Genomic DNA, 10,571 nt, shown 5'->3' with positions numbered 1-10,571 from the left:
CTTTGACCTAGAAAAGAGCCCTGGTGGCCATTCTCACCATCCCAGGAGAGGCTCCCTCCAGAGTCTGGGGCTTCTATTCTTGCGTGAATGGCGCTCTCTCTCTCTTCATATATATATATATATATATATATACACACACATATATATGTATATATATATTCATACATATATATGCACCTAATGCTGGTTGGAGAAATAAATTGGGCGGCTGTCAACGTGATATGTACCAGCCTTGGCTAACACGTAGAGATTTCAGTTTAATATATTTTTTCCATCTTTGTTTCTATAGAAGCTAGAAATATACTGTTTTTTGACTCTTAGCTGAGAAACCAAATTCTTTCGTTGACTGGGACAATGATTAAATCGAGAATCCGGGTCAAACCATGACAAATATTAATAACAGTAGTAAACTGCCACCAGCCCCAACACTATGTGGGACCTGGAGGAATGAAGCAGAAATAATGAATGTAAACATTTATCAACATCTCCAAATGATTATTTTCATCTTACACGATAATAACTTGCTGGAAATCACCATATCTGATGGTCTTGTTAAAGAAACAACAACTCAAACATGATTTTCTTCTAACACAACTTTTTTAAAATCCCTTTTTAATTTTTGACTCTTGAGTTTTCATTTTCACCTATCAGATCCTTTCCCTAAAGAAATTCGAGGACAATTTAAAATTACATCCTTTCCTGCCAGGCCCTTATTTATATATGCAAAGAAGAAACTTTCCCAGCTTCGACTGATTGGGGCACAGTCAGAAGGCTTCTGGGTGCAGCCCCCATTGGGTGGGCAGCAGCCGATTTCGAGGATGCACCACAGTCTCTGGGGAGGCCCATCATAGCCCAGTCCTTTCCCAATGTTTTCTCCTTGGGGGAAGTGAGGGGAGAAATCGGAAAGCAAGGAAGAGATTAAGGAAGTCGTTGCCAGATTCCTAGGGGGGCCTTGCCACACACCCCAAGTCCTGAACCCCATCAGCCTGCATTCGCCAGTTTTACAGATCTTATAAACACCCTCTGGAAATTCAACCAAATCATATAAATAAATCGTTCTTCAGGCTCCACAGAACTGAGGATTTTAAAGCTAATTCAAGGGGTTTTACAAGCTTAGCAAATACAGTTGTAAAAATGCCATTGGAAAGATATCCCATTTACAAAATGAGATTGATCCATGTGCTATAAAAGTCAACTATCTCAAAGGAACACCTCTCAGGCAAAAGAGCGCAGCCCAGGACAGGATTTTCCTGTCCTGTTTGGGGAAGGCCAGGCCTGGGGCTGCAGTAAAAGCAATTCAGAGAATTTCTGGAGCTGGTGAGACAAACTGTTTCTGGTTCTGGAGCAACTGTGGGTGGCAGGTCCCCCCAAAATGTCCCAGAAAGGGCAGGAAAGGGGACATCCCAGGACAGTGCCCATGGACAGGTGACCCAGAAACCAAGCACATCCATCATTCCCGCGGCCTTGGGCCCGCGGAGCTGCCCTCTATGCCCGGCTGGGCCAGGGACCCTGGGTCACCAGCACCTCTGAAATGAGGACAGAGATTCCACATCTGGATCTACCTCATCTCTGAGCTATCAGGGTGGCGGGCGGAGGGAGAGTCTGGCGAGTTGGGCTTGGGCAAGGAGAGCAGGTCCCAGGGCTGGCTTCGGAGCTCAGTGTCACAACCACTCCTCTGTAGGTCCTTTCTTGTTGAAACCAGTGGTTTCTGCCCTCTTTGTTCCTGGGTTCAGAGGCAGCAGGAGCGGGGCTCACAGCTTGTGAGGGGTGCTTTGAGGCCAGGCAATCGCTGGCCATTGGAAGGAGGCCCCTGGAGACTCAAAGGAGACGTGTTGTATGTGGGAGTAGGGGGCCTGCGGGGGAAGAGACTAGCCTCGTCCTGGTCCTGGTCAGCTCGAGGTGAGCCTTTCCCCTTGGCGGCGGGGCCCAGGCCCTTGGTGGGAGTGGGGAAGGAGAGGAGGAGGTGATGCACCGATTCCTAAGGCGCAGGAGGGAGGAGCAGGGGTGAAGGCCTGGTTTCTCACAGCCCTTCTCCAGCTCCGGAACCCGCACCCACGGGTAGGGGAGTGCAGGGGGAGGGGCAAACTCAGGGCCCTGCCGGGAGGGCAGGCCGGCCCGGAGCAAAGACATCCTCGTCACCGCCCCTCCCTGCGCGGGGCTGTCAGGTTTCCTGTTTGGAGAGAAAACCCAGCAAAATCCAACAAGGCAAAAGGGGGGTGCGGGGTGGGGAGGAAAGAGCGGGCCTGGCCAGGTCTTTGCATCAGCCCGGATGCGGGTGCCCCTACCCCGGCCCGAGCCGCACGCCCCTGCCCAGGCCTCGCCCGCCACCGGCTTTCGGGAAGAGAGCCGGGCCGGCTGGCTGTGCGCTCCCATTAATCTGCCGGGCGGGCGGCGGGCGGGCGGCGGGCGGGCGGGCGGGCTGGGGGCTGTTTGTAACTTTGCTGCCTCGGTCGCCGCGGTCCCCGGGGAGCGGGCTCCGACGCTCGCTCCCATTGGCCGCCGCCGCGTCAGCTGGTGCGATTTGCTGCTGTCGCTTTTGGCGTTCGGCCATCCAGAAACAAACCAGTTCGATGACTACTAATAGTTATAGCCAGATGTACTAATACACAACAAATCACAGTCCTGCAGAGGGGCGCGCAAATGAGTTCCTATTTTGTGAATCCCACTTTCCCCGGGAGCCTGCCCAGCGGCCAGGACTCCTTCTTGGGCCAGCTGCCCCTCTACCCGGCCGGCTATGACGCGCTGAGGCCCTTCCCGGCCTCGTACGGGGCGTCGAGCCTCCCGGACAAGACGTACACCTCACCTTGTTTCTACCAACAGTCCAACTCGGTCCTGGCCTGCAACCGGGCGTCCTACGAGTACGGGGCCTCATGTTTCTATTCTGATAAGGACCTCAGTGGCGCCTCGCCCTCGGGCAGTGTCAAGCAAAGGGGCCCCGGGGACTACCTGCACTTTTCTCCCGAGCAGCAGTACAAACCCGACAGCAGCAGCGTGCCGGGCAAAGCCCTCCATGACGAAGGCACCGACCGGAAGTACACGAGTCCTGTTTACCCCTGGATGCAGCGGATGAACTCCTGCGCGGGTAAGGTGTTTCCCTGCAGCCCCTCAAGAGAGTGGAGGGAGAAGGGGAAGGAGGCAGGGAAAGAAGGAAGGAAGGAGGAGACAGTGAGAGTAGAAAGAGGAAATAGAAAGAAAGGAGGAAAGAATGAACAAAGTTTCTTTGGGTTTTTAAAAAGAGATTAAAAAAATAAAAAAATTCACCTCATTCCCAATGGGGCAATCAAGCTGTGGCAGCATGAAGGCAGGGCACTAGTGTCCATGTAAGGCGACAACTTAGGGAGCGTGTGTGTGGGGCTCACTGCCATGCTATGTGAGACCCAGTGACAGGGGCAACCTGAAGACAGGGGCAACCTGAAGAGAGAGCAAGGCTGGATGGGAGAGAGCGCCTGCCCACACTGCACGCTGGTAACACCCTGCTCAGATCCCCAAGCCGTGATGGCCTTCTGCACCCATCCTGAGAACTCCCCTTTGCCTCCCAACCCCCTCACCTTTCTGCCCTTCAGAAACCCATCTAGATAAAGGCCCTCATTTGGCCCCTTGCAGTGTCTCCCCAAAGCCTTGGAGGGCCACATCCCCAGCCTCAGGATTTTTCCTCTCTCTCCTCCCTCCCCTCCCCCTTCCACTCAACTGTTCACTCACAGCCAACTTCTGCCTCCTTCTGAGGCCCTGCCTGTGTCTCATACACCCAGCTCTGGGGGAGCCCCCCACCCATGGGTTCCTTTGGCACCAGAACAGATAGCCCATCACAGTCCTTCATTCCAGAAACCCCAGATGGCCCATAGCTGCATCTCTTTGCTCCTGGTTTCCAAAAAATCCACAGGGACTCCTTGGAGAAGGACAGAGGCTAATGCGGATTTTTAAACTTACAGTCTTTTGCTTTAAATTCCACTTGTGTTTTCAAGAGCTCTGCGTTTCTCAGAAGGGCCATACAATTGGAAGGCATTTGCAAAGACTTGAGAGGGCTCACCATTTAAAAAATTTTTTAAAAGCATATTGTGTCCTGACATGGCTGGCCAAAGTAACATCTTCACAGAGGTCCGTGTGTGAATTCGGAGTGTCTACCGTACTCACAGGGTTCCATACCCACCATTCCCAGACACACACACTGTACTCCCACAAAACAGGCTTAGGTACCCCGATTTAAGAATGCTGTTCTATTCTTTTGCTTGTAATTTTTTTTTACACGGCAGATTTTTCAAAAACAATAATTTCCCACCCCAAGTCGTTTTAGGTGGAACACACCTCGCTTGGTATGAAATAATCATCTCCCATCCAGCCCGCTTTCGGCCCCAGACATAGTGGGAGAGGCGGGTGGTTTCCAGCCCCGAGGCCGGGGCGTGGGGCGCGGGGCTGACTGGTCAGGCTGCCCGGATCCTGGCTTACCGGCGCCCGGCCATTTCTGCCCGCAGGTGCTGTGTACGGGAGTCACGGGCGCCGAGGCCGCCAGACCTACACGCGCTACCAGACGCTGGAGCTGGAGAAGGAGTTCCACTTCAACCGCTACCTGACGCGGCGCCGCCGCATCGAGATCGCCAACGCGCTCTGCCTGACCGAGCGCCAGATCAAGATCTGGTTCCAGAACCGCCGCATGAAGTGGAAAAAGGAAAATAAACTCATCAATTCCACACAACCCAGCGGGGAGGACGCTGAGGCAAAAGCGGGCGAGTAGACGCCTGGGCAGGGACCAGGCCCGCGCCGCAACCTCCCTCGGCTTTGCCCCCTTGCCTTCGCCTACTCCCCAACTTTTCTTCCCGCCTGCTCCCATCGGGGGGCTTTCGCAGCTTCAGGGGAGCCCGGCACTTTGCAAACGTCTGAGCATTTATTTCTTACAAGAAAGAAAGAAAAAAAAAAACCTCACACACAGCCAATCCCAGCGGTAGAGCGAGGCGCACTGCACACGCAATCCCGCTCTCCAAGCCTGCCCAAGCCCGCTCCGGGTCTCAGGGCGCGCCCCAATCGGTCCCCGGCTCTTGTGTTAGCGCCTCTGCACGCCCCTGAGCTCGGGTCCCGGGGTTGCTGGAGAGGAAAGAACCCGGGGGCCGAGCCCCCTTTGGTGTCTGGGCGTTTCCGCCTCGGTTCCTCGCCACCAAGTCCCGGAGGGCATCACCAAATCAACTCCGGCCACTGGGAAGAGGAAGCCTAAAGTCTGGGGCCCCGGCTCTGCCGAGGCCTCCCAGGCCGCCCCCAGAAAGGAAGAAGCGCGAGGAACAAAGGGGGCCCGAGAGAGCCTTGTCTCTCGGCCCAGTGCGCAACCGTCCTTGGAAGAGAAGCAGCCTCAGCCCAGCCGAGCCAACCTGGGCACGGGTGGAATCTTACAGCCCTGGGAACGACTGGGCTCCCCGAGCTCCGGATTCCGGCTCCCCGCCTCCAACAGGGCCGGCGCTACCACCACAACAGCTTTCAGGACCTAAGGAGGCGGCCCAGGGCTATGGGAGCGTCAAGAGTCCTGGTTTCCAAATGTGCCAGGGGCGCCTGAGACGCCTGGCCTCTCCAGCGGGGACACCTCCCCCCACACCCAACTTTAGGCTATATTTGTGATTTACCTTCGTCTTTCAGAACCCAGGAAGATAACTACGGAGGTACTAGGCACTGCCACAAAATGCTTTCATTAGCGTCCTCATTTTACTTCTGGAGGTCTAAGCAAGACCCTAATAACTCGGCCCACGAATCCCCAGGCCCCAAGCAGCTTCTGTGGCTGCGGGGAGCCTGGGCCCACTCGCTGGGTTCACCGAGAACCCTCCGACTTGGGGCCCGGTTGGCTCGAGGAAAGTGACCCGGTGGTGAAGACTCTCCAGGCTGGATACTTATAGCAAATCAAATAGCAAACTAATGACACGACAACCATATTTACACGAAAGAAAAATCGACTCCGGCTATAAAAGTGTATGGAATTTGACCTCGCCTCGGAGAAACGCTACACAAAAGCTATCTTTAATAGACGCCTGTCATTTAAGAGCGGCAGGGACACTGTCCCTCATGCGCTCGCAAAAACAGAGCCGTAATTGCAGCTGCTGCTGCGGGTAGGATTTATTTCTCCAATTGGCTAAATGGCCTCCCCCGCTTCCCCGAAGGTGATATCTGTATTTTCAAATTTCAGAGCTGCCGGCACGACGGTCAGAACCGACCTCAACCTCGACACAAAAATAAGAGGGGCTGCACAGCAGGGAAATAAAGTTGTTGTAAATAAAATCCAAGTCACCATCTCCCCTCAGTCCTCTGCATCCTCGCCGGGCACGCGATCGGCAGCTGACGGCCTCACAATTGGTACATCCTAATGGAACTGCGAGGGAAATGCAATAATTTTGCCATAATGGGCTGTAACCTCAATTCGACCCCGGCCCTTGTAGCCCCGGGTCGGAAGCGGAGGGATGCGCCCTGCCTCCAGCGGGTGGCGCTCGAGTCCGACTGAACGACGGCGGCGAGTGGCGGGCACGCGCCTGGGGCGCGCGCGCCACTCCTCTCGCCTCCACCCAACTCCCCCATTAGTGCCCGAGTTTACCTCTAGAGGTCATCAGGCAGGATTTACGACTGGACAACAAAAGCACGTGATTCGAAGTCGTACCCCATATTTGGGTGCCTACGTAGGAGGGAACCAAGTACATGTCCCAGTCATTTCCATAATTCATCATAAATTGTGCAAGGGTGCTATAGACGCACAAACGACCGCGAGCCACAAATCAAGCACACATATCAAAAAACAAATGAGCTCTTATTTTGTAAACTCATTTTGCGGTCGCTATCCAAATGGCCCGGACTACCAGTTGCATAATTATGGAGATCATAGTTCCGTGAGCGAGCAATTCAGGGACTCGGCGAGCATGCACTCCGGCAGGTACGGCTACGGCTACAATGGCATGGATCTCAGCGTCGGCCGCTCGGGCTCCGGCCACTTTGGCTCCGGGGAGCGCGCCCGCAGCTACGCGGCCAGCGCCAGCGCGGCGCCCGCCGAGCCCAGGTACAGCCAGCCTGCCACGTCCACGCACTCGCCTCCGCCCGACCCGCTGCCCTGCTCCGCCGTGGCCCCCTCGCCCGGCAGCGACAGCCACCACGGCGGGAAAAACTCCCTGGGCAACTCCAGCGGCGCCTCGGCCAACGCCGGCAGCACCCACATCAGCAGCAGAGAGGGGGTTGGCACGGCGTCCGGAGCCGAGGAGGACGCCCCCGCCAGCAGCGAGCAGGCGAGCGCTCAGAGCGAGCCGAGCCCGGCGCCGCCCGCCCAACCCCAGATCTACCCCTGGATGCGCAAGCTGCACATAAGTCATGGTAAAGCCAGTCTTTTCCTAAATCCACGCGGCTGCGGGGGCGCGGCTCTCGGTCCCCCCTCTCTCCTTTACCGCCCCTCTCTCTCCCCGTCTCTGTCCTGGTTTCGCCTCTCCCAGCTCTGTGGAGCCTCTCCCCGCCGTTCTCCTTCCCCTGCCTTCCTTCTTCCTCCTCTTTTCTGCAGCGCCCAGCGCTCACAAATGCGGGGAAAGGGGCCGCTGGCCAGCCAAGTTTAGACGTTGAAAGGGGGGAAAGGAAAAAAAAAACACATCCAAGCCCAGCGCCTCGGAACGCGCTCATGGGTCAGGCCAGCCGAGCAGGGCGCAGAGAGGTAGAGGATGGCAGTAGGGGCCGTGAATCGGGCTTGTCAGGACTGATAATTTATGAGGAGGGCTACGCTGGGGAAACAGCGTTACTAATTAGAGTCCCCGAAAAGGGGCTTGGTGGGGGGAATAATCGAGGCGAGAGCCGGCGGGATTCTGAAGTTTGGGGGCAGGAGGGAGAGCAGGAAAGGAAAGGAAAGGGAAGAAAAAGAAAGCAGGCGCCCCAAGCGTGCAGGCTGGAACAGGAGGCAGCTCGCGGGGCTGGAACTTTAAGGGAGGGTGATCTGGAGGCCACTTGGGCGCACAGAAAAGGGCCTTGCTTTGGTGGGTTTCTGAGTGGTGGGCAGCCTGAGAGGGCTGTGCCCCGCCTCAGGGCGCCAGGGGCAGGGCCAGAGGGCAAGAGAGGGGCGAGGGAAAGCCGGGCGATCGTCCGGGACGCGGCTCCAGCCTCGGATGGGCCGATTGTTCCCAGAGTCCAAATCGTATTGTTTTCTCTCTAGAAAGGAAGAGGGAAGGAAATTCGGGAGGGGTGGGCGGGCGAGTGAGGAGGGAGACTTGTTGAGCTTTTCTCCCCTGTTCAGGACCCTGGCTGGTCCAGCTGGCGGACTTTGGTAGCCAGAGGCTGAGGAGTGGGTGGCTAAACCGCTGACTTTTCTGTTGCAGACAACATAGGCGGCCCGGAAGGCAAAAGGGCCCGAACGGCCTACACGCGCTACCAGACCCTGGAGCTGGAGAAGGAGTTCCACTTCAACCGCTACCTGACCCGCCGAAGAAGGATTGAAATAGCACATGCTCTTTGCCTCTCCGAGAGACAAATTAAAATCTGGTTCCAAAACCGGAGAATGAAGTGGAAAAAAGATAATAAGCTGAAAAGCATGAGCATGGCGGCGGCGGGAGGGGCCTTCCGCCCCTGAGTATTTGAGCGTTTAAAGTACTGAGCAGTATTAGCCGGATCCCGAGTAGTGTCAGTACTAAGGTGACTTTCTGAAACTCCCTTGTGTTCCTTCTGTGAAGAAGCCCTGTTCTCGTTGCCCTAATTCATCTTTTAATCATGAGCCTGTTTATTGCCATTACAGCGCCTGTATAAGTAGATCTGCTTTCTCTTCATTTCTTTGTCCTGAATGGCTTTGTCTTGAAAAAAAATAGATGTTTTAACTTATTTATATGAAGCAAGCCGTGTTACTTGAAGTAACTATAACAAAAAAAGAAAAGAGAAAAAAAACACAAAAAAGTCCCCCTTCGACCTCGTTTAGTGCCAATGTTGTGTGTTGCACTCCAGTTGTTTAACTGTGCATGTGAGTGGAAGTGTTCCTGTCTCAATAGCTCCAAGCTGTTAAAGATATTTTTATTCAAACTACCTATATTCCTTGTGTAATTAATGCTGTTGTAGAGGTGACTTGATGAGACACAACTTAACTTGTTCGACGTGTAGTGACTAGTGACTCTGTGATGAAAACTGTGACTGAGCGGTGTGTCCCTGCGTGCCTTTGTAGGACCCTTTGCACGAACTCTGGAAGTGGCTCTTATAAGCGCAGCTTCAGTGATGTATGTTTTTGTGAACAAAGTTACAAATATTGTCCAAGTCTGGCTGTTTAAGCAAACTGTGATCAGCTTTTTTTTTTTTTGTATTTGTTTTTAAGGAAAAAATACTGACTGGAAACAAAAAATAAACTTTCTATTGTAAGTTCTCTTGGTCTGGTTTGTGCCAAATAGCAAGTGGCTCTTTTTGCTCTTCTGTCTGTCTGTCCAGTGCTGGGAGGCAGTGAGTCTGAGGCTACCTGAGCAGTCTGCCTGTGCAAGGGGACCTCAGACCAACATCCTGACCCGTGGCCTCCCTAACTGACCCATCAGAGAGTTCAGGGCAGAAGGTGGAAGGGCTTTAGGTGGTTGCAAAGGCTGAGTCCAACCTGCCCATCTCTGAGGAAACCAGGTTAACTTGCTGGGTACGAAAAAGAGAGGAAGAGAGAGAAAGGAGAAAAAGCCCAGGGCTTTGTTAGCGGCCCTCGGGGGCCCACACAGATGCCGCCTCTCTCCTAAGGCCATCCTAGGCCTCCACTTGCTGAAGAGGCTGCTATGTCAAGTTGTGGCCCGCAGACCCTCTGCCCCTAACCCAGCCAGGCACCCTTTCCCACTCCTTGCCCTCCTGAACCCAGTTGGCTTCTTCTGCTACAATTAATTTGCTACAAATGGAAGGTACTTACCCCATCCTAGCTCGATTGGGAAACTCCTCAGAGCAGCTAAAGCGCAACTAGAGATTTGCACATTTACCGACTGCTTACACTGATGCCGTCTTTCCTTTTAAAAGTTATAAAACAGTAAACTTTATAAGCCCCAGTTCCGGCTATATGACATTTGGGTGCCAAATGAATAGGGTTTTGTCTATGAATTAGATCGTAAAATCATCCATAGCACAGACAGATCGGCTCACTGGCTATAAAACGTCACGTGGGGCCATTAAAGTAAGTTTTATGGTTTTGGGGAGTTGACATCCAACATTATATACCACATAACATATAATCTCACTGACGCTGGACTCCATTTGACTCTTTTGCAGGCTACGTGTGCCACCTGGTCATTCAAATTGTCAATTTTAGGTCCAGAAGTGTCCAGACCACAAGTTTCTCAAAACTCTCTGAAAAAATGGCTCCCTCCGAGTTAAGGTAAGCTCGCCCCCTGAGCGCTTTCAAGTTTATTTGTACTCTGAAAACTTTCTTTCTGGATCTTTCTCTCTCTCTCTCTCTCTCTCTGGTTCAATAACTCTGAGGTTGCCTCCGAATTCCACAGGGGAGAGCAAACTTTCCCTCTGCCCAAATTAGGAGCGCCAAGAGCCAGCTTTCGGTGGCACCACGGTGCAGAGCGCCTGTGGCCGCGCCGCATCCCTGGGCCTAACTTTAATTGCTGCACCAGCGCGGATGTTAATGACTTCCG

At 54.0% G+C, this 10,571-nt stretch overlaps 2 protein-coding genes across 2 annotated transcripts; both read left to right on the top strand.

The window, feature by feature from the left end:
• Window positions 1-2,640: 2,640 nt before the first annotated feature.
• Window positions 2,641-5,565, top strand: HOXA6 (homeobox A6; the record flags this gene model as incomplete). The annotated part of the gene is made up of 2 exons (XM_079711670.1): window positions 2,641-3,082; window positions 4,470-5,565. The coding sequence occupies 2 exons, from the start codon at window positions 2,641-2,643 to the stop codon at window positions 4,727-4,729; spliced, it is 702 nt and encodes a 233-aa protein (XP_079567796.1). The 3' UTR covers window positions 4,730-5,565.
• A 1,196-nt stretch (window positions 5,566-6,761) lies between these two features.
• Window positions 6,762-9,331, top strand: HOXA5 (homeobox A5; the record flags this gene model as incomplete). Its single annotated transcript, XM_079711359.1, has 2 exons — window positions 6,762-7,323; window positions 8,307-9,331. 2 exons carry the CDS (start codon window positions 6,762-6,764, stop codon window positions 8,555-8,557), a joined length of 813 nt encoding a protein of 270 aa, XP_079567485.1. The 3' UTR covers window positions 8,558-9,331.
• Window positions 9,332-10,571: the final 1,240 nt, after the last annotated feature.

Source organism: Hyperoodon ampullatus (genome assembly GCF_949752795.1).
Source record: "Hyperoodon ampullatus genome assembly, chromosome: 9".
NCBI classification, from domain to species: Eukaryota; Metazoa; Chordata; class Mammalia; order Artiodactyla; family Ziphiidae; genus Hyperoodon; species Hyperoodon ampullatus.
This window is presented reverse-complemented; position numbering and strand designations above follow the sequence as displayed.